Source organism: Pseudorasbora parva, chromosome 3 (genome assembly GCF_024679245.1).
Source record: "Pseudorasbora parva isolate DD20220531a chromosome 3, ASM2467924v1, whole genome shotgun sequence".
Classification (NCBI taxonomy): domain Eukaryota; kingdom Metazoa; phylum Chordata; class Actinopteri; order Cypriniformes; family Gobionidae; genus Pseudorasbora; species Pseudorasbora parva.
The window spans coordinates 21,680,361-21,708,355 of record NC_090174.1 but is presented as its reverse complement, the minus strand read 5'-3'; the positions used below and the strand labels follow the sequence as shown (position 1 = coordinate 21,708,355).

The window sequence follows — 27,995 nt, the reverse complement described above, 5'->3', positions numbered from 1 at the left end:
TTTTATTTAAAAATAAAGGTTATTTTTCTAAATATCTGTTTAAAATCCAAATGAAAGAGACATGTCTAAATGTAATGAGATGAGATTTTTAACATAAATGATAATTTAACATGACTAAATACTTACAGTATGCTACATTTTCTTTGCGATAAAACATTTTGAAGGTGCCGTAATAAGTTAGTCACATAAAGGCGAAGACAAAAATCTGTTGGAAATTAGACATGACCACCTGGGATATCATTTTTACATCACTACCACCACCAAGTGCAAAAATGATGAATGGATTATTTATAGTTGATTTATAGTCTGGACATTAAGCTGAGATAGTAGACAGTATTTTAACTTAAAAGACACCATTTACCCGTAACATACTAAACCCACAATGAAAAATCTCTCATCATTTAAGCCAAGCTCAGACTACAGAAGTTTTTCAGTCCTGTGAAATAGGGTTGCATCACACACACAACGGGAATCTTGACAGATTTTCTTCTTTTAAATCTCAAACCTGCACACACTATATCCTCATATATCTCCTTTCAAAAATTCTGTCACTTCCTATTAGCCATCTATTGGCTTATAGGCAATTCTACAAGGAGACGCTATTGTGGAAATACTGATGTACTGACGAATAGACATAATCATACCCATTTAAAGGGATAGTTTACCTAAAAATGAAAATTCTGTCATTAATAACTAAGACCTTTGGAACACAAATGATTTTTTGATGAAATTGAGCTTTCTGACCTCCAAAGATAGCAATTTAATTAATACTTTCAAGGCCCAGATAGGTAGTAAAGACATCGTTAAAATAGTCCATGTGACTCCAGTGGTTCAAACTTAAAAGAACACACCACCATTTTTATAAATAGGGCTTATTCAACTTCTTTTCTACGTTTAGATATGTGGGCAAATGCATTTTTGTCTCAGTGCATGCATTGTTTTCGTTTGGCAGGGTCCGCTTGCTTAGCTTAGCATAATGAATGGAATCCTATGTTGCCAGCTAGCATGTGCTGAGTAAAAGTAGCACACACAAAAAAAAAATTAGCAATGCAGATTAAGACTAGGCAATTTCATAGATATTGACTTGGGTTCACTCAACAGCCAGAGGACATGAAGATGAGAGCCTGTGCTTCCACATAATATAGTCCCACAGTCACATTTTGTTTTTCTCAGAATGTTGTGAGGGGTAAATCGGACATAAATCGGCCTGAAACTCCTGTAGTCTGAGCCTGGCTTATTCACTCTCATGCCATCCCAGATGTATGACTTTCTATCTTCAGATGAACACAATTTTTTTTTTTTTTGAAAAAAGAAAAGATTTTTTTTATCTTTGCGAGTCCATATAAAATTAAGTGTATGGGACCTCCCAAGCTGACACTTCAAAAGCCACACATAAACACCCTTACACCACGCTGTGTGCTATATATTACACACACCCATAGTTTCAGAAGTCATTGATTCATCAACTGGGGTCATATGGGTAACCATCATGTTGGTTTTTGAAACATCAACTTTGAGGGTCCCATCCACATGCATTTTATGAACTTGTTCTAAATCTCTTCATCTGAGGAAAGAACTGCACTCAACTCACTCAATGATGGTTATAGAATTGCAAACTATTCATGAAATCATTCTGCATGTCATCAATGTCATCAGTGGTCTCAATGGGAATGCTCGGTGGGTTCAGGAAGGGTGAGCACGGCATGTCCTCGTATTGATATGTATGGTCACCGTGCAATCGAAAGTCCCCGTAACCCCCTACAGCTCCGTGGAGAGGCTCACAGACGTTGAGGTAGGGGCTGGCGTACTGCTGCTGGAAGCAGGGGCTATGGAAGCGGCGGTCAGATGCAGGGCTGTGGCTGGGGCTGGTCGAGGGACTGTGCGGCATGTGACATGTCAGCTGGCAGCTGTTCTTCCTAGTGGGGCGGTTGAGATCCAGTTTGGCGGTGAGGGGCTTGCCGATATTAACGTCCATGTTCCACTGGACCAGGTCATCTAGGGAGTTAAACTGGACTTGTAAGCAGACAGTGAAAGCTAGTTCCTCCTACAAAACAATAAGAAAGTGTGAGAAGAAAAAAAGGGATCAATGTAGTTTTTAGTCAGCATTTCTAGATTATGATGTGTTGATGAAGTTGAGATGTACCTTGAGTTTCTGCACAGAGCTGAGTCTGGTGTAGAGGCAGTGCTGAGGAAGACTGCCTGAAAGTAAGAAACTTCCCGTTTCCTCCAGAGTTTCCTTATTCATCACCTTAGGGTCTACATCCAGGTCCTTCAAAGTCAGATTCAAAGCACTCATGTTTATTGCAAACACGTTTTAAGAAACATATTTAATCTTTTCATATAGGCATTATGAAAAAAAAAAATGCTACGAATGCTATGAATCAAATTAAGATACTTAAACAAAATGTATACTGTATAGCTAAATAATTAGCCAGATTAGTATTTCACTTCTTTCTTTTAATGTACACTACCATTCAACATTTTTTATGCTTACCAAGGCTGCATTTCTTTAATCAAAATACTGTAAAATCTTTTCAAATATATTTTAAAGTGTAATTTATTCCTCTGATGGCAAAGCTGAAAAAAACAGCATCACTGCTCCAGTCTTCAGTGTCACGTGATCCTTCAAAAAACATTCTAATATGATGATTTGCTGCTCATGAAACATGTTAAAAACGGTTTAGTATTTTTGTGAAAAACATGATACATTTTTTCAAGAATGTATTTGAAATATGTTTTTGCATCATTATAAATGTGATTATGGTCACTTTTTATTAATTTAATGCTTCCTTGCTGAATAAAAGTATACTTTAAAACGTTCTTTTCTTAATGACCCTAAACCTTTGAACGATAGTGTATATGAATAAATAATGAGACATTGCAGATTTAAAATGAAAACAAAGACCACTAACCAGAGGAAAGTTAGTTATGTGAGCCTGGCATGACAGCATCTCCTCTGGCTTTTTCACAATGCTGGTGTAGATGACCAGCACATTGGAGAACTCAGCAGCAAAGTCCATTTTTATCTGAACTCCACAGTCAAAGTCAAGAGTTTTACTCTCCGGTAGTTCTGGGTTAAAATATGAAAATGTTACATTGGTACATTTATTTCCAGTACTATTTCACTTTTCTTGAACTATCATTGGTTTTAAAGGGATAGTTCACCAAAAAGTAATTTACTCACCCTCAAGTTGTTCCAAACTTGTATTAATTTACTACTTCTGCTGAACACACACAAAAAAAAGATATTTTGAAGAATATGGTTAACCAAACAGTTGATGGGCCATGTTGTTCCATACTATGGAAGTCGATGGGCCCATCAACTGTTTGGTTAACCATATTCTTCAAAATATCTTATAGAGAAAGACATTTATACAGGTTTGGAACAACTCTGGGGGGTTAGTAAATGATAAGTAAATGTGGGTATTGTCAACAATAATAAAAAGAGGGGATAATCATCCCAACAAAATGATAGGATTTCAATTAAAACATACTGTTGATAAAATAATAATTTTAGCAAAAAAATTATTGGTAGCAAATAAAAAAATGCACTGAACATTCGTTAGAGAAAAAGAACATGGTTGATTAACATAAACCAATTTAACAGTATTAATTTAATAAATGATTTAAAATACCTTACAATTTTGGATAGCGTTTGGCCTGATACATTGTAATAATTGAGGATTTATCATCTTTCAAATTACTTTCAAATTTTCAAAATATGGAATTTTTTGTTGTTGTAATAATTAATATTCTGTTTAAATGTAACTAAAATTACCACTGCTTATCTCTTGACAAAAATGTGAACTTTTTTACTTTTCTGTTACTTTTATGAGTTGCATAATATTTTGAAGTAATGGAAAATACCATGTGCTTTAGACCAGAGCATGTTGTGTGCCTCGGCTGGATCGGAGTAGTCCCCGGAGCGGATGGGATCGGTGAGGGATCGTCTCTCTGACAGGCTGCTGCGGATCTCTAGAGCCTGCTTACCCTTTGTGGGGTCAAATTGACCCATATCTACAAATAATCAGTGCAGTTGTTTGATAATGAAGACACACACCAAGCACAGGTAGATAAAATGTACATGTTTAACTGACATCTGAAAATAAATCTTTTAAATGACATAGTCATAGTGCAAAATTACAAAGTACTTTTACTGAAAATAGTAGTACTCTTTTCAAATCAGTTAATCATTTGTTTGAGCTTAACTGCATTTAACCAATAAAAGCTGTAATTCTTTATTTAACTTAAACAGGCTTGTGGTTTCTTACCTTCAGCCACACTGTCCAGCAGAACAGTTATCTTCTCGTCCTCTAGGAGGCGCTCCTTCAGGAATTTGATAAAGACTCCATTGGTGAATCCACTTGAACTCAATTCAAAAGCCTCAGCATCTTGGCAACTTGACAAACATAATATAAAATTATGGTGCAACATGTTAGACAAAAAAAATAGTTCAGCGTGTTATTTCTGGACGAAAAAAACTCACGTGGCATATCCAAACACAATATTGGCTGTAACTTTGAGCATGACATTTGGCATGGCATCGTCATGTACATTTCTGAAACAACAAGTGTTAGAATGATAACAGCCAATGTATGAATTACCAATGTGAATATGGTGTATTATACTGCATTTTAAAATCCCACCTTTTCCTGCACATATCCAGGAGGAACACATTGAGTCCAGTCTCCTTCTCTTGCATCAGTTTCAGAATGCTTTGAACACAGAGACAGTTGCCCGAGCGGTATGGATTTGGGGCATCCACAGGCACCATGAAGCTGTTCCCAAAGTTCTCATAACCATGTCCAGCATAATACAACAAACCTACAGGGAGGAGCAAACATCAAAGAGTCAGTTCACACAAAAACAGAAAATCCTTTCGCCATTGATTAATCATATTTGCAAGTTGTTATTTTCCAAGAATTTTCCCCTTTGCGGCAGACCTTAATTTGAACTTGCCTACGTATTAGGCATATGATTGTATCAAATGTTCATATCACAATGGCTGAACTGAAACACTGAGCACATTCTCTGCAGTCCAAACGCGATGCACTTCAAGCTCACTCTCGCTCATATCCGAGGTAAATCATTAACACCATCACCACTTACAGTACGTGTTTTATTGAACTGAATACATTAAAAACGGCTACAATGAATGTGCAGGTTACTTTTCTGAACAAGAGCGCTCCCGAGTCCGTGTTACTCACACTGTTCACGTGAATCGCGGCACAGTTTGGCCAACACACACCCACAAAATGCCGACAGTTCAATAGGTATAAACATATGTATATATGCACACACGCTTTAGGCTCTCGTAATACCATTTTAAACTGACAAGGCGTGCAGCCGTGTCTCTCTCTCGCACAGTTCGGAAGTGGATGATATTGCAATAAACAAGTGTAAATTGTGAACAAATAATTTGTAGAGATTTGCCAGAAGAAACAGCCATGATGAATAGCGGATTTGTACGGAGGCATTTGATGAAAACCCACATAGGAATTCGCAAACAGAAAAATCAAGTAAACCCAGACCGGTTTGTGTTCAGACTGCATGTTTTTAGCCAACCAGACCCAGACCACCTCCCGTGATGGTCTCGGTTCGCTTTAAAGGGGTCTGAGATCGTTAGGAGTATTCACATATGGGTCAAAAATAACGTGAATAACGCGCTCAGACCCCTGAAAAGGAGGCTCTGAAAAGGAATTTAAAATTCTACTAAAGTGCAAAAGAACACAACTATAAAGGACAGAACATTTTCAACCAATATCAAGATATCTTTTCAGGACTGCCATGTTTTAGTCAAGATAAAAAATGTGTTAGTGTAAGCAAATATTTGAAAATAAATATTAGTCTTGTTTTTATGGAATATTGTAGTATATGTTATTATTTATCCATGCACATAATCTTCCTTCTTGCAGCAAACATCTAATCACTAATGTCGTTTCTCTGGAACAATCTGTCAATCATGAGATCACAGTAAAAGCAAAACCAATCAATACCTGATAGACAAAATGAAGTGCCGTCCTACCTTTTTTCTTGTTTAAGAAGCCATTTCAATTGAACATACGTCACACTACGTGAAAAAAAAAACTATCGCAACTTCCATTTAATTTTACTTTAAGTATTTAAAGCGGTCCTATAATGCTAGATTAAAAGAAGTCTCTGATGTTTCCAGAGTGTGTATGTAACGTTTTAGCTCAAAATATCCCACAAATAATTTTTTATGGAGTGTCTATTCACACTAAGTGCAAATAAGGTGCCTTGTTGGCAAGTGCTATTTGCACTAGCTCTGCCTAATAATGCCTGGCTTTGCCAAATAAGATTTTTTTCAAACGCCCATAATTCAACATCCTCAGTCAGTAAATCCGCAATTAGTAAAGCGTATAGCTAATGGATCATTGGTTTGTCACCATTAACACCGGATCGAATCCGCCTTTTGCAGAGCTTGCTCTTCTCTCATCACAAATTACATGGGAAAAGCATTTACTTTCAATAAAAATTAAGAAAATATTCTAAATGTGGAAATAAAGTGCCTAACAAAATTATTGGGTAGGGTTAGGGATAGGTGTAGGGAGGGCTTTTAGTGTTCCTTTTTTTGTGTTATTATTGCATCCTGTTAATGTACAACAATACTGAGGTGCAAATAGTATGTATCTTTCAAAATATTTGCATCATTTATATTATAAATTAGTATTTATATTACAAAGAACTGCAACTTTATATGGTGTAAATAGAATACATCACTGCGTTCACTTAGTAAATAGAATCTACAGCTTAATGCACTTTTACTGAGTGTAAATAGAATCTAGTTGCTATTTTCACTTAGTGTAAATAGCAATTCGATTTTATTTACACTTAGTCCAAATAGCCTCTGCCATTTTTATAGCATGTTAAAATGGCCACTTTTTGAAGGTGAGCAAAAACGCAGCGTTTTTGTATTTGCCCCTTTAAATGCAAATGAGCTGCTGCTCCCAACCCTCTTACAGGAAAAGGGTGGAGCTTCAAGAGCTTTAGCATCTCGCTTGCTGTGTCCCAATTCGCCTACCTATACTACGTCCTAAAAGTATGTACTCTTTTTGTGAAGAAAAGGTATATACTTTTGAGTGTGTAGCAGAAAAGTATGCAAGCTTCGGGACATACTACTTCGCCATCTTCGCCATCAACGGACTCTGTCACTTCATTACGTGCATCCCGTCACCGTTTATATGCCCTGTCAATCATCGTCAGATTCGTCACAGTTCAAATCCTCCACATTCAGTTTAATCTCCTACCGTATCGGAGAGAAATGTAGCCGCTCGTTGATCTGCCATGTGTGGGTCAGAGACTATCCTCGTGTGTTTGCAGTTTAAATATAATGATGCATTTAAAAGTTAATGGCCAAACGTGTCATTAAAAAAGTTCACAATGCTGCTACAGGTGAAATATAATGTGGACAACACTGAATAAATATATTTTTGTCAGGTTAAATTGATAGTTGGTCACTCAAACCCCTTTATCTAAACTTCTCTACTTAACCGTCTGACTCGCACATCCGTCATGTTTGTAGTTTTTTAACACTTATTATTCGCGTTTGTAGTTCTAATCGAATCCTCGTCCAACTCGCAATGGGTTGTGGGCAATATCAGCTGTTAGAGTGCCCATCGATCCATACTTCGAATTCTGACCAGAAATAGTAAACCATCCGGGAATCTTTGGAATACTCTTTTCAACATACTACGATTTGGGACATACTAATTCTATTTTCGAATACTATTTAGGATGGATAGTATGCGAATTGGGATGCAGGGTTTGAGTGTCGTGACTGCTGATATTGCTTATGCTCAAACAGCAACATTACACATGGCATGGTTATTATGGCAATTATACTTTCCAAAAATTATGTTTGATCTTTCGAGGCAAATACAATGTTTAAAGCAGAATACGGCATAAACACTATAGCAGAAGCCACAGTACCATAAACTCCCTTATGAAGCAGGGACAAGAATTCCTCCACGGCGTTCCGCATCTCTGACTCTGTCAGATCCAGCAGAGACACCACTTTAAAGTTGAGCTGCCGCAGTAGATTAGTGAGGTCGTATACATCAACCATCGGAGCCTTCAGCTGTGGGTGGTTTCGATATGTGAGGTTACCGATCAGAAGGGCCACTTTGTCAGTAGCTGAAGGGAGAAACACATATTCACTGTGAAAAAAGAGACTCCCACCATTTTGAGTTCTTATTCTCTTCAAGTAAAATTAATTCATAGAATATATTTGGTCTACTCACCATAAGGTTTCTCAAGACTGTAATCTGATGAAAAAAAGTCACAATTATTCACTGACGTACTAAAAGCAAGAAATCTTAGAGACAAAACAAAAATGTACCTTTATCAATAGTCAGAAAGTCATCTGAAAGAGAAAAACAAAGGTATTCAAAGGATTTTTCTCTGAAGGCACAATGATGATGATAATTACAGTAATTAAAAGTTTATAGATCATATAGAATAGAATATATCAATAGAATATATTTTAAAGGCCAAAAAATGAGATTTGACCCAATCCTGCCACAGTGAACCCTTAAAGCTACTACACACATTTGATCATGTTCTCACACTGCATTTATTACAATTTAAATGGGAATGTTCTCATTTTTTCAACAGAAGGCATCAGATCTATCAAAGTGTTCTCCACCACCTCAATCAGTAAGAGTAGTCAAGTGAGTAGGGGAAATCATTTAAAGTGTTTTTCAGGTTCAATACAAGCTCAACCGTGGCATGCCATCGATTACCACAGAAAAATGCATGTTTAATGTAATGCATTCACAGCTTGTTTTGAACCTAAAATGTACATTAAAAGCTGTTATAGCATGCATTAATCGGTATGACAGTATGATGATTAGGCATGACATGCACCACATTCAGATTGATGCCAAAAGTCCCTTGGTGTTAGAGAGGTGCCACTACATCTTACATAATACCTTCAGAGCACTCCATTGCGCCTGAAATTTGAGGAGATATTCTTGGCGCTTTCTTTTGGCAAGGATTTTCTTGAGGAAGAACAAGGGGTTGGACCACAAAATGAGTATATAATGTTAAAAAGAGAATTTTTACTTAGAGAGAGAGAAATTTAACTTAAAAAGAGAACAGGTCACACTTATTTATTGATAACTCTGAATAAGGCAGTACCCTAACACTTTCATACAAATCCACATTTGTTTACCATCTATGCTCTAGAGCTGGATAGAATACACTATATACTTGACATTACAAATACTATTTTTTTGGCATCCTGGAGTTTATTTTTTTAGGTTTACTTGTTCAGACAACTGGTTTGATAACCAAGTAACCAAATATACAAATAAATATAAAATGAAAGACTTAATGCATTGCATACCAATAACAACATCAACTTCATTGCTCCATGTTCGGTCATTAGTGCAGACGATCTCACAGCGATATCTTCCCTGGTGCTCTGGCAACAAATTCTTTACCTATTTTAATGCAAAACATATCACTCTCACTGAAAAAAACTCAAAAAAAAAAAAAAAATTTGTTCAGCATAAAAAACGATCAAGTCTCCAGAAAATGGGACTAAACCGCGATTCATATGGATTGGTTTAAAATTTTGTTTTATGATCTCATTATGAACTTTTTAGGGTGATAAAGTGGTAGTTGCTTAGACTGTCAATGGATGGACAGAAATCTTTCAGATATCTTTTAAATAAATTTGTGTTTCGAAGATTAATAAAAGAAAAGGGTTTGGAAAGACATGAGGGTGAGTAACTGGTGACTTTTCAAAATTTGAATTCATTACTTGCGGTTTCTATGTAATTATTTGTCACATTTGCTAGCAATTACTGAGTAAAATTGGTTTCAAAGTAAATCCTACACCATTTTTTCCTCCAGTGTAGGCTCTTTTTTAAAGGAGTCCTATTTGCCTTTTTACAAAGTCTTAATTTTGGGGTGTATTGATGAAGTATTGTTTTCGAATGAAACCCCTCCTTCTGAAATTCGAAAGTGTGTGTGATTGGTTATCTTGCCCAGTGTGTTGTGATCAGCACTGCTTAATGCGTGTTTGGGGAATACTCCACCCACCATAAGTTCTTCTCAAGTGTAAATATTACAGATGGTGTGAATTTAAAACAAATTCGAGCCCGATTTAGACACTTACAATGTTAATTAACAATGTTAACGAGAGCTGTGTGCAAAACAGATTTCACAAGATGTCACAGTGGTATGTTTTTTGTAACTTTCTTATACAACATAGATATCCACCATTTAATAGCGATATTTGTTGTAAAACTACGGTAATACAAACAGAAATTGATTACAAAACCATGGTTAATTTTCCTAAAGAGCGGTGAACCGTCTTTACAAAAGCAAGAGCTTACAAAAGAAAAAGAAAAAAAAGCTTTTCTCCATAAAATGTGCAGTGCACAGATAAACGTTGGGGTTATAATTTTCTGGAACAGTGTTTAAAATAAGTTAGCCACTCTAAGTTTGTCAGCCTTTGGAAGGTCAAACAGATGAGTTTTAGAAATGTTGATGAAAAAAAACTATTTGACGTAGCGACAACACTGTCCTCGCTAATGACACTCTGCCAGGCCTCTTCCCCGTTTTTGCGTATAAATAAAAATGAGTAACATCATTTAATTTCACTTCATAAGCTTACACACTAGGAACATTACACACTAACTAAAGTTGAAAAATTGGACAAGCATAATAGGACCCCTTTAATCTACTGCATCCAAACGGTCTCAGAAACAAAATATAATACAATATATAGTACAATAGTAAATGTATCCTCTCACAGTGTACTTTCTCCTGTTGGCTTTTTTGATCGGTACTCCATTTCTGTACCACTGATATTGTGGTAGGGGTCTGCCAACAGCACCACACTCCAGATAGAGGAGATCACCCACCAGCAGCCTTTGAGGCTGAGGCTGGATCAGGACCCTCGGCCTGACCTCTGAAGCCAAAGACACTAATCCTGTACAAAAAAAACATCTGTTTTGATACCACTGACACAGTGACAATATCATGGAAATTCAAACTAATTTACCTCTTGTCTCTACAGATCAGAAATGATTTACCATATCTTGGTGGAACATCAAGGACATCTACTTGGGCCCAGTGACTGAACTCATATGCGTTTCCACAGTTCACCCTGCAGATGTAAAACCCTGCATCTTTGACCTGGACTGGGCTGAACAACAGGTCTGGGGAAGAGCTGTTATTTACCTGAAGGATTGAGTAACGATTCATGTGAATGACTAACAATTGTTCCTCATTGTAACACCATAAATTTACCCACCTCTTTCGTTCTCTTAAACCACTGGAACTGCACATGTGAAGGACCAACGGCATAACAACTGAGACGAATGTTGTGTCCAGAAATGACAGCAACTGACTGCGGCTGGACGAGGATTTGAATTCCTGTGAGATCAAATGAGAAAACAGCATCTGAAACTGGTGTGTTAGAATGTTCTGCAGAATTTGAATGCATGTCATTTACAAAGTTGCGTGTTTGTTTATTAAATATTTTGGCAAATTGTTTAATGCTTTCAGTTACCGATAAGAGTATAAAGGTGCAGCCACGTTTACTAATGTTTTGCGGATATTTGCAGACTAAGTCCAGTCATTTCGATAGCAATCCACGTGATCAGGAATTGTGTGTAAAGCCGAAAAATATGCTGATTTTGCAACAGGTTCAAACTGGTCACGCATATTCACTGATCAACGGAAAGCTGATTGGTTTAAAACTTATTTCTGTCTGAGCTTCATACATCGCTACACTATTGACAAGAGACAATATAGCCTTTTGCCCACAAAAATTTGCAGAAATTGAGTGACCACAACTTAAACTCTGTGGACCCTTTACAGGGTCTGGAATGACATCGAAATGTCACTTTCCATTTTAAATGTCTGTGGAGGAGCTATGACGTCATATCTGGTACCATTTGAAAGCTTAGAGTCTCTACTTTCTGGAGATATGCATCACTTTGGCATTTGTTTTAGATAAAGTAATGTATTTACAGTAAATTACTCTGGTACCATTTCCACCTAGATTTGGCCTACCTAAAATGAAAAGCTTCCCATACACACATACAGTGATCTAAGCTCAAAATGTTGGTGTCATTTTACAGGAAACTCTTTGAAGTTACATAAAACACTGCTAAAAGTAATAGACATGTAAGTATATGTTGTCTAAGCCGTTATAACTCCCCAAAAATGTAGGTGCTTTTTGATACATTTTTTTATAAATTCATTTTTGAAAGTGTGTAAGTCAGGCCCTGTGTGCTCTAGGACCCTGCAGACACTTTGGGCTGCTTCGAGCATGTATAATTAATTAATGACACTGGAATATTGCATTTATATCACTGTACACAGCAAAATCTCCAGTGTTGAAATAGGTTGAAATCCTGGTGTTAAGGACTTTTAGAGTAAAGTGTTACATTTCTGGTGTTGAATTAACACTACTAGTGTAAACCGCACTCTCTGACTGGTGAACATAAGTAGAGTTAAATATCAACACTGAGAGAGAGAGAGTAAAATTACATCCGGGGCATTTCGGTGAAACAAGCTTTTAAACTTTTCTCACAGACGCCATTTTCTTTGACTCGCGCTGTGGAACGAGGGATAACGCTGATATTGTTTTATCCTGGTTTCATCGTATTTACATATGCATTTTGTTACATCATATTGTTTTATAACTATTAATGTGCTGTGCACCGCTAAACAGCTCCTGTAGAGGCATTTTCGTTGACGCGTGATTCGAGCACACCTGAGGCGGTTGCTTTTTAACAGGGAAACGCAGTGAGTAAGTGTTTTACCTCATTTACAATATGTATTTTATAACATTGATTTAAAGCGATATTTAAATGCTCTGCGCGCTTAAACGAGACATCTTTTTCTCACATGCGGCATCTACTTTGACTCGTGACACGGAGCGGACGACGAGGAGGGTTGCTTGCATATAGGAAACACCGAAAGTAAGTGTTTTTAGCCTAATTTGCAACGTTTTTTTTAATGACATATTGTTTTATAACGATATATAACTTGACGCTTTAATAACGCGCCTAAAACTTTCTCAGACTAACGTTAGAGTCACTCGTGGTGCACGCGGAGTTTTCACCGCATCACAGAGAATAGGGGAAACACCAGAACAGGGAAACGGAGAACAGAGAAAACACCGAGAAAGTAAGTGTCCCACACCTATATTAATATGTATTTTTACTGTATAATTATGTAGTTGTGTCTTGAAAAACACATTCAGTAGCTATGCTGATTGAAAGGCTGCTTAAGAGTTTTATACAGACGAGCTGCAGTGTCCTCTCCCTGAGGAAGCAGCATCAGACGGAGTAACGTAACGTTAACGCTTTCTCTTCACTTCGTTAATTAATTGTTCATTCACCAAACTGTAGTCTTATTGCACTACTTAATCGTTGTGTCTGATTTGTATTGGGTAGTAATCCAGATTCAAAGACACGATTGTTTCATGAACCCTTTTTTCTGAAAATGTTGACCTCATTTGTTTTGCACAGAAAATTTGACCTGTCTGATGTCTGTCTTCAACAGCTGCACCAACATGATTTTTAACAATCCTCTAGAATGAAACCAAGGCTGACAGATGACAGTTCTTTCTGTTCTGCAGCAAAATAGGTATGTATATGGTATAGAAAACAGGTGTAGTTCTTGTCTAGGAAGATTATTGGTCCAAAACTATTTATTTATAATAAAGCACAAATATGACCTCTGTGCATACCAATTCAAATCACTTATTGACAGGTTTTATAGTTATGACAGCATGGTAGTTAGAAAATTATCATGAAAGAATAGATAAAAGTAAGTAAATGATGACAGAATTTAAAATTTGGGGGGAACTAATGCTTTAAAGTGATAGTTCACCTTAAAATGAAAATTAGCCCATGATTTCCTCACCCCAAAAGTCATCTTAAGTGTATATGACTTTATTTCAGACTAATATAATCAGTTATATTAAAAATGTCCCGTCTCTTCCAAGCTTTATAATGGCAGTGAATGTCTGTTTATGCTTTAAAGTCCATAAAAGTGCATCTATCATCATAAAAGATACCCACATTGCTTGAGTCAAGGGTTCCTCTTTAAGTAAATCGTTGCATACGGCCGTACTGTCGGAAGCTAGTTATTTTAGTTTATAAAGTTTAAAATATGGAAATATTTCTTACACAAACCCATCCCATTGCTTTAGAAGGCCTTTATTAAACCCCCAGAGACTTATGTATAACTTTATGATTGACAGATGCACTTTTTTAAAGGATGGATGCACTTTTATGATGGATGCACTTTTATGATGGATAGATGCACTTTTATGGATTCAAAACAGAAACAGCCATTCACTGCCATTATAAAGCTTGGAAGAGCCAGGACGGTTTTTAATATAACTCTTATTGTATTTGTCTGAAAGAAGAATGTCATATACACCTAGGATGACTTTAGGGTGAGTAAATCATAGGATAATTTTCATTTTTAGGTGAACTATCCCTTTATCCTACTTGTTGCTGAAATGATTGAAGTACATAGGTAGGAATTTTAATATAATTGATTCATTATGAATGGGGTCTGTTTAAAAGTAATGAAAAATGTATTCTTTAAGACTGTTTAAAGTATTTCTTTATCCTCAAACTATCTTTTATTCTTGTTTGCCAGCACACCTACCATATGACTGAAAAACAGAAGAACAACTCCTCAATCAATTTCTTTATTTGGAGGACTAATACTTTTAGAATGGGTAAGTAATTCTTTCATATTAAATATTTATGCAAAATGTATTTATCATTTTAACTTTTGGTTAATGTTTGGATATGCCTTCATGTTTAAATGTAATTGTTTTTTCTATTTGTGTTTTTAGGAGTGTTTCTATAATGCATCAAGTATGACCCGGGGTTGGTGCTTGAAGACTACAGACTAGAACCTCCCTGAATATGGTAAGATTTAACAGAGAACTTATGAAAGAATCATGGGCACAAAAATCAAAAATAATCATAGCTTTGTTGGTATTTGGCTAACATAATTACAAATACAAAAAAAGTCAAACAAATTGTTTTCATGATTTGACAGGTAGATGTTTTCTGTTTGATTTTATACTCAGCAGATTGGGAAATCTCTGCCTATCACAAAGTCAGGAAGAAGGGAACAAAAATCATTCCAGCAGCTGACTAGTAAGTGAGATTTCTTAAAGGGATAGTTCACACAAAAATTTAAAATTCTGTCATCATTTACTCGCCCTCATGTTGTCAATGTCTCGTGATTTCAGCAGTTTGACACACAATCCGAATCATAAATCAATACGCTGATTCATGACCGTTTGAATCTTTATTTGAGGTTTGAAAACAAACTTGGAAGAGAAGGCAATGCCGAATAAATTCGTAGTTTTTGTTATTTTTGGATCAAAATGTATTTTAATCAAGAGATTCTAATCAACTAACCAATGTCTCATATAGACTACTTTGATGATGTTTTTATGACCTTTCTGGACATGGACAGTATAGTGTGCATACACTTAGATACGCTGTCGGACTAAATTTAAAATATCTTAAACTGTGTTCTGAAGATGAACGGAGGTCTTACGGGTGTGGAACGACATTAGGTGGAGGAGTTAATGACAGACATTTCATTTTTGGGTGAACTAACTAACCCTTTAAATACAGCAAGTTTTCCACCATAAACTTGCTGTATTTATAAAATACAAATAATATTAATTGTAATTGGTCTGGTTTTGTGTTGTCTAGGCTAGGGAACCAGCATTCCAGGATTTTTCGAGAGAGTTGGATCTGCACAACCTTTCCTGCTCTGCATGTGAAACAACAACTATGCACTGAACTGTACTGTTAGCAACTGGACACAACCTGATCCACAGATATCCTGCAACTGTTTTTCATCTGCTGAATGTTGTTTTGACTCAAGTACTGCTGTTCTGTTGCAAAGTTGAAGGTACTGAACCAACTTCACTGACACAGGACATATATTCACTGACATGCAGGACTTGAAGTATTACACACTGCTTGATAAGCAGCTTTAATATAATTCTGATGATAGAAATGCCTATACTGTGCCTTATTCATTTATTTTAAAAGTTAACCTTCCGTGATGTAAAGGGTCTTGCTCGTTAATAAAGAACTAGTTTGTTAAAACAACTCTTTGCATTCTTTATTTTGTAACTTTACAATGAACAGACTTTTGTTGTACCATTATTTTCTCTGTGAATGTGCAGAGTTCAGTTGTGCTTAGATATTTTTGTCTATTAAAAAAAAAAGTTATTCTTCATATGTTTATTTATTTTTTCCTGTAGTAAAAAAGCATTTTCAGAACATTACATGTAAGAAAACTGTCATGAATACACTTTAAAGTGTCATAAAATAACACTGAATGATTTAAATGAACACTTTAAGAGTAAGGGAGTAACACGATTCAGAGTTAGAAATACTATTTAAAGTGTTATAATATAACACTGATTTAAATTAACACTTTAAGAGTAAGGGAGTAACACAATTCAGAGTTAAAAATACTGTATAAAGTGTTATAAAACAACACTGAATGATTTAAATTAACACTTTAAGAGTAAGGGAGCAACACATGTTTAGTGTAAAAAATACTCTTAATGGTGTTATGAAACAACACTCTAGGTGTTAAATTTTTAACACTATTATGGAGTTAAAATATTAACACTATCCAAAGTGTTATTTTAACTCTAAACTGGTGAGAATTATATAAACTCTGGAAAAGTGTTAAATTTAACACTATGGGAGTTGAAATAACACTGACGTTTTTGCTGTGTATATGGTGGGAGGAGGGGTGGTAGAGGGGGGTAGCAGGGTAAGGGGAGGGGGAGGGGAAAAAGAGAGGGGTCATCCCTTCAGACCCATTTGAGTAAATCTTGCATACAACATGACACAGACAAACTTCTTTTTTCCACTATTTTCTGGAATTAATTATATATGCTGCAAACAGCCCAAACTGTCTGCAGGGTCCTAGAGCACACAGGGCCTGTGTTACACTCTTTCAAAAATGAATTTATAAAAAAAAAAAAAAAAAAAACGATAAGGGGGTTTTTACTTTTAGGGGGTTATTACCGCTTAGACAACATATACTTACATGTTTATCACTTTTAGCAGTGTTTTATGTAACTTCAAAGAATTTTCTGTAAAATGACACCAAAATCTTGAACTTAGATTACTGTATGCGTGTATGGGAAGCTTTTCAATTTGGGTAGGCCAAATCCAGGCAGAAATCGCAAAAAATTGTCCTGGAGTTTAAGTGGTTAACAAATTTTTCGTATTTAAATCAATTTCACATAATTCTGATTTTTCCTTGATAGTTAGTTAAAGGTGCCCTAGAATGAAAAATTGAATTAACCTTGCCATGGTGAAATAATAAGAGTTCAGTACATGGACATCACATACTGTGTGTCTCAAACACCATTGCCTCCTACTTCATATGTAAATCTCGTGAATCAAAAACACCACGGAAAAATAAGTGCTTCTCAACATAAGGCCAACCATGACACAAGCGTTGGGGATCATTTATATGGCAATATATAAATGATATATCTGTCCAAACATGTTCATTGTCAGGCGAAACTGACGGAGCCGAATCATCGGAACTGCGGGTAAACAAACGACACTTGAGGATAGCGAAAACGGCAGCTCTCATGGAAACATGTCATGTTCAGGCTGTGTAGGAGACGTGAGGACTTTTCATATGTCAACATGGTTGAGGTTTATTATCAGACACCACAACAATTTATTTCAAAATCGTTCGTTTGTTCGGCTCATTTCAAGCAAGCTTCGCTCAACGTCTTAAACTGAAGAAAGGGGCAACTATATTCCTGCAAGCAGTAAGTACTGATTTTATCCACTTATTGACTAGCTGTTTAAACAATTTCTGATTAAATTGAAAGTTTCTTAGGGAGACCGCATTGTGTAGATGACGCAAGATGCTAGTACAGTAACAATAGGAAACACCAAGTACCATACAAAACTAAATAGTGTGTCTAATGACAAAGGTTAATATTATTTTGTATTACAAAATACAACCGCAGATACGTTGCTTAGATCGTTCACTCGATCCTTCTAGCAAACGTCACCTTTTCCACCATATAAGTTAAAACAGTCATTTCACAAGGCTATTCATTTTGTAAAAATATAAGATATATATTTATATTTGTGAGAACTGAAGCAGGCCTATGATGTTTTTGCCTGCTTGTATTTCCAAGTACATCACAGTCACTGCGTAACGTTAGCCTACATTGTGATTAGGGCTGCACGATTTGGGGAAAATATATAATTGCGATTATTCTGGGTAAAATTGCGATTTAAAATGCGATTATTATATATTTTTTACAAATGAAAAGTGTGTGTATATAATATTTTGTGTTTATATATTAATATGACTAATAATTATTATGATTACTGCTAAAAATATTTTTACAAATAAGAAATGTTACCATTACAATAACGTTTTCATAATTACAAATTAAAAAATAGAGTATGTCAGAATAAATATAAAAATATAATAATACTAATAATAATTATTATAATTCATTTTAATTAATATTTTTGTAATATTTTACAGAACTTATTTTACAAAAATAAAAACTGCTGGGTTACCTATTAATATGCAGACAGCCTATGACTAAAAAACATTAGAAAGGTCTAAGCCTAAGGAGTTATTGTAAGAAAAATATTATAAAATAAAAATATTATTATAAAAATCTGTGTTTGTTTATCTGTGATATAATTTATTTAAGTCTATGTAATTAATATGAAATTTGAACCACTGTGGGGAAAAAAACTCCTGTACATTGAAGAAAAACATGGATTGTCCTATACATTTCTATTTTTTTAAGTTTATTAAGTTTTAAAATGTATTAAGTATTATTTTCTTATTATCTATTACCTAAAGTTTTTAATTCATACTGAAGGCCAGAGGGTGCCCTTGAGCGGAAAAGCTACATTTGCCCCAGAGAAGTAATGACGTTCATTTTCAGGAAAACCCTTATGTAAACAGAAGATAGAAACGCTTTGATTAAACATGACGACAATAAACACGACTGCAGCAAAATATGGTGTAATTAAGTTCTTCAAGTCGTCAAGGGTATTTTCATAATAATAGAGTATATTATAATGCAGTGCTGATTGACATAGACTTTATTATTTATTACTGTATAGAATACTATAAAATAATACATAGTCTGCCTCACTCTGTGATGAGAAGCCACATCTAGGCCTGTCACGATAACAAATTTTATTGGACGATAAATTGGCCAGGAAATTATTGCGAATAAACGATAATATTGTCGTTCTAAGACCATTTTCATCTAAAATAATGATAATGGCATAAAAATGCAGGTACACCTTTTCAAAGTTCAATAAACTTTAATTTCTAAAGACTATTTAACTCTAAAAATGGAAAACATTTTAAATAACCACAATAAATGAACAAAACAACCAAAAACAATTAAAGCATGGACTCTCAGTCTGTTTAAAAAATGCATTTAAATAAGTACCAAAAACAATAAATGGATGAAAAACTGCAACGCATGATTGTGTTTTAGGAGCATATTAGGGGCGGCACGGTTCACAAAACCCACGGTTCGGTTCGTATCACGGTTTTAGGGTCACGGTTTTCCATTCTGTACGGTTCTTGTTGTTTTTTTTCTTTTAACCCAGAAATTTACTTTAGCATATGATATATTAATTATCCACAATTTAGGATACAGTATTAAAAAAAAAATTTATATCATAGCCTAATCATGCACAAACTGAACTTGACCATCTCTGAGGAAAGTGATATTTTGATACAGCAAGAGAAGACATTGACATGACATACTTTTCAGTTATTTGGCAAACAAACGAGAATGTGTTGCTATCAGGAACTTATGTGCCTTTTTAGCACACAAAGATTGAACTGAAGAATTAACTTGAGTTTATCAAACTTCAGTGTAGCTTTAAGCCTCGTTTATTCACGACACGTTCGCTCGAGCGCGAGGGTGCGCGCGGCAAAAATGACGTCGACACGGAGTGCGCAAGACCCCATTTCGCTTGGCTTTGTGCATGTGCACGTCAAATTTTTGCCCTTAAATAACCCAAATACCCTCTATGTAGATATACGAGAACAATTTAACATAGTTTTAAATCATTCTAGGGCACCTTTAAAAAAATGTGATAAAAATATTCTGTGTGAGCCAATGTTATTTCTACATGCATCTGTCAAGGTCATGTTAGAATTTCACTTTTACAAAGCAATCCACATAAGATATTGCGATGCAGCCTTGTACCGTTGAGATATAAACTCTCTCTTTTCACCTGGAGGTTTGAGGCACTGCAGGGCATCCGTATGACCCATGATCTGTAGAAACTCAACCAGTTCACCCAACATACATCCTTGATCTCCAATGAGTTTGAGCAGAGTGCGAGAGGGACTCCCATCCACCTCCAAAGCCTTCAGAGAACACATGTCCATATCATCGAGGCTGTGCATGTGAGTGGAAAAAGAAAACATTAAAAAATGTATATTAATTATTAGTGTATTAAAGGGAAATGTAAATGGAGTTTTTACCTCACTTTGAATCGCCTGTCACTTTTCACTGTCACAATCTCCCCCAGTTTTCGCCATCCCTTATTGTTGGCCTTGTCAAGAGACTCACAGAGCCTCTTTAACACAGATTCTTTCAAGAAATTTATGTTCAAAGAGTTGCCATTCAAATCTGACATGATTGACGAGAACGGCTCATAGACGACTGTGATCGGATGATCTGCTGAACTCAGGTTTTAAATGTTCAGCAAAGCACCTGCAACATGGGACAATGACAAGACATTTCAGGCAGATTTGATATACAGTTGCTGGTCATATAATTAGAATATCATCAGAAAGTGCATTTACTTCACTAATTCCACTCAAAAAGTGAAACTTGTAGATTATATTCATTCATTACACACAGACTGGTATATTTCAAATGTTTAATTCTTTTAATTTTGATCATTATAACTGACAACTAAGGAAAATCACAAATTCAGTATCTCAGAAAATTAGAATATTACTTAAGACCAATACAAAGAAAGGACATTTAGAAATCTTGGCCAACTAAAAATTATGAACATGAAAAGTATGAGCATGTACAGCACGCAATACTTAGTTGGGGCTCTTTTTGGCTGAATTACTGCAGCAATGCGGCGTGGCATGGAGTCGATCAGTCTGTGGCACTGCTCAGGTGTTATGAGAGCCCAGGTTGCTCTGATAGTAGCCTTCAGCTCTTCTGCATTGTTGGGTCTGGCATATCGCGTCTTCCTCTTTACATTACCCCATAGATTTTCTATGGGGTTAAGGTCAGATGAGTTTGCTGGCCAATTAAGAACAGGAATACCATAGTCCTTAAAAGGACATTTTTAAGTTTATCTTGATCGTTATACCTTTGTGAGTACAGTCTATAGAAAAAAAACTGAACTGGATGGTCCTTGCAACACAAAGTTGTTACAGTTAATGCCACCCTTTACGTCTATGCCACAAAGACACCCTTTATGTCTATGCCACAAAGACACCCTTTATGTCTATGCCCCCATAATTGCCGTTTCAGCTGAGTTGGGGGTCTGGGCATTAACTGTAATAACTCTGTGTTGCAAGGACCAATCCGGTTAGTTTATTTTTCTATAGACTGTACTCACAAAGATATAATGATCAAGATAAACGTAAAAATTCACAGGAGTTGTCCTTTAAACCAGGTACTGGTTGCTTTGGCATCGTGTGCAAGACGTGTTGGAAAATGAAATCTGCATCTCCATAAAGTGGTCAGCAGCAGGAAGCATGAAGTGCTCTAAAACTTACTGGCATTGACCTTGGACCTCAGAAAACATATTTGATCAACACAAGCAGATGATACGGCACCCCAAACTATCACTGACTGTGGAAACTTTACTGGACCTCAAGCAATGTGGATTGTGTGCCTCTTCTCTCTTCCTACAAACTCTGGGACACTGATTTCCCAAGGAAATGCAAAATTTACTTCAATCAGAGAACATTACTTTGGACCACTCAGCAGCTGTCCTTTTTGTCTTTAGCCCAGGCGAGACGCTTCTGACGCTGTCTGTTGTTCAAGAGTGGCTTGACACAAGGGCGGCAGTGGCTCAGTGGTTCATGTAGGTTGTCTACAAACCAGAAGGTTGGTGGTTCAATCCCCGGTTCCACCTGACCAAGTGTCGAAGTGTCCATGAGCAAGACACATAACCCCAGCTGCTCCCGACGAGCTGGATGGCGCCTTACATGGCTGACATCGCCGTCGGTGTATGAATGGGTGAATATGAGGCAAAATGTAAAGAGCTTTGGATAAAAGCGCTATATAAATGCAGTCCATTTACCATTTACAAGGAATGCAACAGCTGAAACCCATGTCTTGCATACATCTGTGTGTAGTGGTTCTTGAAGCACTGACTCCAGCTGCAGTCCACTCTTTGTGAATCTGTCCCACATTTTTTTTATAGGATTTGTTTCACAATCCTCTTTTTCTACTCTTTTTCTACCCTTTTTTCTACCACATCTATTGCTTCCCTTCGCCTTTCTATTAATGTGCTTGGACACAGAGCTCTGTGAACAGCCAGCCTCGTTTGCAATGACCTGTATATAAATATATGTATATAAATATATATAATGTGTAATGCAGTGTAATACATATTTAAAATGCAACAAATGCAAAAGTATACCGTTAAATTGAAATGCTGAGAACTGTACTATATCAAGCAATACAAAAAGTAAATACTGAATTATATTTTCCATAGAAAATGCATATCAAAGTTGCGTCCTCACATTTTGCATTTCGTCAGGATTTTTTATTATTCTGAATAAATTAGGCAATTTCATGGTCATCTTTAACACTGAGGGCCCCTTTTCTATTTCCTGCTCATTGCAGATCTCACAGTAGTACACAAAGTTGAATATATTTTTATATTTTATACAGATAATATTGAAGTCTCTGCAGTCACAGCTTTAACATGTCAGTTCTGTCATCCCAGTATAATAATTTCTGTATTGCACTGGGATAATACAAAATAATAAATATTGGCATTTTGGCCTGCAGATCCTTTGGATTCACATTGGTTACACTCAACCTAACATACGCTTCTTGTATTCTGTGAGCTACTGGAGACCCAGAATGAGACAAACTGTACGGTTAATAGGAGAAATATACACCACTGGAAGGATTGTTGTATTTAAATATTCATTTAAAAATGTGTCTTTATTTGTTGTCTTGTCAATCAGTTGATGTAACTTCAGTTGACCCTTTGTCAGCTCTCTCAGTTTTGGTTATCGGAATCATGAATCGATTTACTGATTCATAACTGTTTTAATCGTTATTTGAGGATTGAAAACAAACAGGGAAGAGAAGACAATGCTGAATAAAGTCGTCGTTTTTGTGATTTTTGGACCAAAATGCATTTTCGATGCTTCAAGAGATTCTAATCTCTTCAAGAGTGCAACCAATCATGAAAAAGGATATTCAAGGTAGCTATTTGCTAGTTGTTGTGCTTATATTTGGTTCTCTACACTCTAACCTCAAAAGAACTCTCTAATGACTTAAAAACTAGGATAATTAATTAATATGAATAAGAGACGGATACAATAACGTATCACAAAAGTTTAAGATCTCTGTCACCACAGTCAGAAATATAGTTTGAAAATAGAGGGCCACAGGAACAGTCCTTGTGAAGGAAATGTGGTAAACCAAAATAAAGATCTCTGAAATGCAAATGTGAAAAATGGTAAGAACGGTCACAGATAAACCACAGACCACCTCCAATGAGCTCCAAGAACATCTTGCTGCTGATGGTGTCATTGTACATCGTTCCACAGTCCAGCGTACTTTGCACAAGGAAACAGCTCAATGGAAAGGTGATGCGGAAAAAGCCTTTTATGTGTACTGCCAACAAGCAGAGTTGTTTGAGGTATGCAAAAGGATCATCTGGACAAGCCAGAATCACTATGGAATAATGTGCTATGGACAGACGAAAAACTAAGATAGAGCTATTTGGTCACACAACCAGAAGCGCTTTGTATGGAGGAAAAAGAACACAGTGTTCCAGGAGAAGAACCTGCTCCCTACTTTACAATTTGGTGCTGGTTCTATCATGCTATAGGTCTGTGTGGCAAGCACAGGTACTGGAAACCTTGTTAAAGTTGAGGGTTGCATGGATTCCATCCAGTATCAGCAGATTCTGGTTCAAAAATCAGTCAAGTGGTTGAAGTTGGGGTTTGTTATTTCAGCTGGACAATGATCCACAGCACTGCTCGAAAATCTTTCAAGGAATTCATGCACAGACACAGATGCAGTGTTCTAGAATGGCCATCCCAGTCCCCAGACTTAAATATCATTGAAAAAAAGCAGACTGTTCACACTTAGAAAACATCACATGACTGAACTGGAGATATTTTGCAAGGAAGAATGGTCCAAAAAAAAAAACTGCAACAAGCCACTACAAGCTGTTATTTCAGCAAAAGGGGGCTCTACTAAATACTGATATGATAATTTTATTGGGGTGCCACATTTTTGCACCTGTCTGTTTTTGTTATGACTCAAATTGTATTGTTTCTGTTAATTCAATACATTTTATTTCAGAACTGAAATGTTACTGTTTTCATAAGGTATAAATTATATCCAAATAAAGCTGTGGCTTCAAAAGCCTAGCAGATTATAAACTGAAATTATGGTTTGTCAGGGGTGCCCAAACCTTTGCATAATATTAAAAAGAGGGGTAGAGAATTAAATAATTTAGGAACTGGATTGTTCATAGTAACTCTAAACTAGGAAAGAAATGTAGAGGCTGTATTTTTTTATAAACTGTTGTTGGATGGAATTTAAAATATGTAATAAAAAAATCTAATATTTTTAGAAAAACCTGTTATTTTACATGCATTGTAAAAAATTATTTAGAAAAAAAAGTTACCTGGTTGCCTTAAAATTTTGAGTTCATTGAAATTAAAATTTTGAGTTAATACAATGAAATGTTTTTGAGATTCGACAACGTTTATTAAAATATTATTAAAAGCATATTGGGTAACTGTGTGTGTGTTATTTCTGATGATGCAGTGAAACATGGCAAATAGTGCTATTTTCATGATTTTCATTTATTTTTAATTTCAATAAACTCAAAATTAAGGCAACCAGGTTACTTACTTTTTTAAGGTAAACCAACAAAAACCAACACAATTTTTTTACAGTGTGGCTGTGACATTTGTCTAATAATATATATATATATATATATATATATATATATATATATATATATATATATATATATATATATATATATATATATTTGTGATAAGAAATAGTATTCAGTGACATTTATAACTGAATTTTACATTTTATTCATTTTATTCATTCACTTACCTGACCCATGGAAGAAAACTGTATCCAATCGAATAGAGATCGACTGAAACTTTATTCTGCCAATATCTTAAGGTAGTATAAGTCGATATGGGTTCGGAATTAGAAGAAGATAAGCATAGGTGCCTACCTAGATTTAGGCAAAATGTTGTGAAAAGTAGCTTTAAGATAGTTTCGCTTTTTACAGCGAGTTCACAACAACCGAAAGTCGAGTAATGAGTGTTTGTAAACTAACCTATATGTAACCTAACCTTACGTTAGGCAGCGCCATTCATTCATAATCGTTTATTTCCAAATGCTAATTACTCAACTGCTATGAATTTCTAAATGTGAATGTTCCAAACAGAGATAGCCTACAAAAAGATCAGAATTCACCACGAAAAAAAAAAGTTGCCTAATATCAGAAAGAGTATGCTAAACATCGAGCGCACATACCGCAGGCAGATCAGATGTTGACATGAATCCCATTATTTACATGTATCCCATTAATCCTTCGCTGCACTGACTGATGCGGGGAAACTCCAACTTACAAAATATACGTGTGTGTGTGTGTAGGCTTCGCATCACTTCCTGATGTCTAACAAAGAGGAAGGTGTTCATGTCGTCTCTCTCGAGTTCAAAGAGTCCTTAAACGGAAGTGTGTTCTTGTCAAAAGAGAGAGACTCGCTGTTCATAACGTTAAGTAGCCTATATAAGGAATGATAGACTGAGGCATGAGAGAGGACCAGTTAACCAATTATTTATAAACGATTAGGCTACTACACATTTTAGTTGATTATTTGCCAGATTATCAAAAGTGATATTAAGCAATGGTGTTTTTAGCATTAGCCTATACACTTAATAAAGTATAGGCCTACTATTTACACAAAGTGTGAGCACATCTCAACCTTTTTGATTCCTTTTTGACTTTTACCGTTTTATACTTATACGGATTAAGAATAGCCTAAGGGATTTTTAAAAAGATATTTTCTATCCTCTAAAATATTTTAGAGCTTGCATAACTACAAAAATATATATTCATTATAAAAATTCATTATAACATTTTCTTAGTATTTTTGTCTTGTTTTCTACAAATTATTAAATCAAGCTACATTTACTTGAGCAGCTAAATTAACATAATGACCCCAGGTTTCAGAGGTTTAGTTCACCAAGTTGTTCCAAACCTGTATGAGTTTCCTTGTTCTGCTGAACACAAATGAATATTTGGAAGAATGTGTGTAACCAAGCAGAGAGAGCAACCATTGAATATCATAGGGGGGGGGGGGGATACAGGGGTGGTGAATCTGGTGAATATGCTTGGTTACAAACATCCATCTAAATATCTTATTTTGTGTTTAGCAGAACAAAGAAACATTGGAACAACTTGAGGGTGAGTAAATGATGACAGAATTTTCATTTTTGGGTGAAAAAAATGTAAATGTAAATGTAAATGTTTGCTTTTTAAAAAGTAACACAAGTAATCTTGATTTAATAATTGTAACAGTATTTGTACTGGAAAAGAAAAAATACTGAATAAGAAAATAATTGACATTACTTTTTTGGAAGTCTAGATATCTCACTTTTTATTTAGGCTTCCTTGTATATCCAAGTTTGCATGGGAATTCTGGTTTCTTAACATAAATATTAAAAAAAAAAAAAACTTTGCTGATTGAGTGGATTTAAATAAGCAACAGATTGATGTTCAGTAGTTTTAAGCTTGTCTTGTTTTGTTTTAATCTTGGGGTCCCCTTGAGAGTTTGCTGAGGACTTCTAGTGGGCCCTGTCCTGCTGCTTGAGAACCATTGCCAAGTCCTTTTAGACAGAACACCAACAGAATACATTATTACAGAAAGAAGTAATTAACCAGTCAGAACCCCACTATTGCAACACTCACCTAAAGGATTATTAGGAACACCTGTTCAATTTCTCATTAACGCAATAGAGGGAATGCACGTGACGTCATCGTCAGCTGGAGGGACTGTGTTTATGCCCCGCTGAGTGGCAGAAAGACTGAGGCAGCATTGGTTTACAGCGCGAATTCTCACTCAAACCACTGCCACCTGCTGCAGCTTCTGCTTTTAGAGTGAAACGCTGCACATAACTGCTTGTCTGTGATCTGTAATCCTCTGTAAGAATTCGTAATAATTGCATATTATCAGCGAAAAGGAGCTAGCAAAAGATCCAGTGTGTATCTCTATTTGCACTCGTCAAATGATAACATTTCCAACGTGTTTTTGCCTCGGTGAGTAATGTAGCCAATGTGTTTTCCTCCATTAACTCCATTCACGCAGCAGCTCTTCTGCCACTCAGCCCCGGCTGAGGGGGCGTGTTACGGCGGGAAAGTGACGTCGATGCATTCCCTCTATAATAAACCAATCACATGGCAGTTGCTTGCTTGCTTCAATGCATTTAGGGGTGTTGTCCTGGTCAAGACAATCTCCTGAACTCCAAACTGAATCTCAGAATGGGAAAGAAAGATGATTTAAGCAATTTTGAGTGTGGCATTGTTGTTAGTGCCAGATGAGCCGGTCTGAGTATTTCCCAATCTGCTAAATTACTGGGATTTTCACACACAACCATTTCTAGGGTTTACAAAGAATGGTGTGAAAAGGGAAAAACATCCAGTGTG

The 27,995-nt window shown here is 35.9% G+C and overlaps 1 protein-coding gene and 1 long non-coding RNA gene across 8 annotated transcripts; one reads left to right on the top strand and one right to left on the bottom strand.

Moving 5' to 3' along the window:
- Nucleotides 1–69: 69 nt before the first annotated feature.
- On the bottom strand, nt 70–26,003 carry malt1 (MALT paracaspase 1). Of its 5 annotated transcripts, none has more exons than XM_067438127.1 (18): nt 25,823–26,003; nt 20,572–20,803; nt 20,319–20,485; nt 11,288–11,409; nt 11,067–11,214; nt 10,785–10,963; nt 9,368–9,464; nt 8,952–9,020; nt 8,360–8,383; nt 8,262–8,285; nt 7,951–8,154; nt 4,647–4,824; nt 4,487–4,558; nt 4,272–4,399; nt 3,868–4,017; nt 2,913–3,070; nt 2,144–2,269; nt 70–2,044 (listed from the first exon to the last, which is right to left on the bottom strand). In XM_067438127.1, the coding sequence occupies exons 2-18, from the start codon at nt 20,724–20,726 to the stop codon at nt 1,592–1,594; spliced, it is 2,454 nt and encodes an 817-aa protein (XP_067294228.1). In that variant the 5' UTR covers nt 20,727–20,803; nt 25,823–26,003; the 3' UTR covers nt 70–1,591. The 5 variants fall into 5 exon arrangements, with proteins under 5 accessions (XP_067294228.1, XP_067294229.1, XP_067294230.1 ...); XM_067438128.1 differs by lacking the exon at nt 25,823–26,003 and adding an exon at nt 21,133–21,831; XM_067438129.1 differs by lacking the exon at nt 25,823–26,003 and adding an exon at nt 21,145–21,831.
- LOC137070734 (uncharacterized) lies at nt 12,520–16,353 on the top strand. Of its 3 annotated transcripts, XR_010904325.1 has the most exons (8): nt 12,552–12,626; nt 12,716–12,965; nt 13,068–13,173; nt 13,552–13,635; nt 14,662–14,743; nt 14,864–14,939; nt 15,107–15,173; nt 15,744–16,353. It is a non-coding gene; the product is annotated as an uncharacterized lncRNA (long non-coding RNA). The 3 variants fall into 3 exon arrangements; XR_010904324.1 differs by having other exon boundaries at nt 12,520–12,965; nt 15,104–15,173; XR_010904323.1 differs by having other exon boundaries at nt 12,527–12,965.
- Nucleotides 26,004–27,995: the final 1,992 nt, after the last annotated feature.

Coding starts and splice junctions, on each gene's coding strand:
- malt1 (XM_067438127.1), bottom strand. CDS start 20,726: ATGTCAGATTTGAATGGCAACTCTTTGAACATAAATTTCTTGAAAGAA. Junction 11,215..11,287: donor GGTTTAAGAGAACGAAAGAG/GTGGGTAAATTT, acceptor TCAATCCTTCAG/GTAAATAACAGCTCTTCCCC. Junction 9,465..10,784: donor CCAACAGGAGAAAGTACACT/GTGAGAGGATAC, acceptor GCATTAAAATAG/GTAAAGAATTTGTTGCCAGA.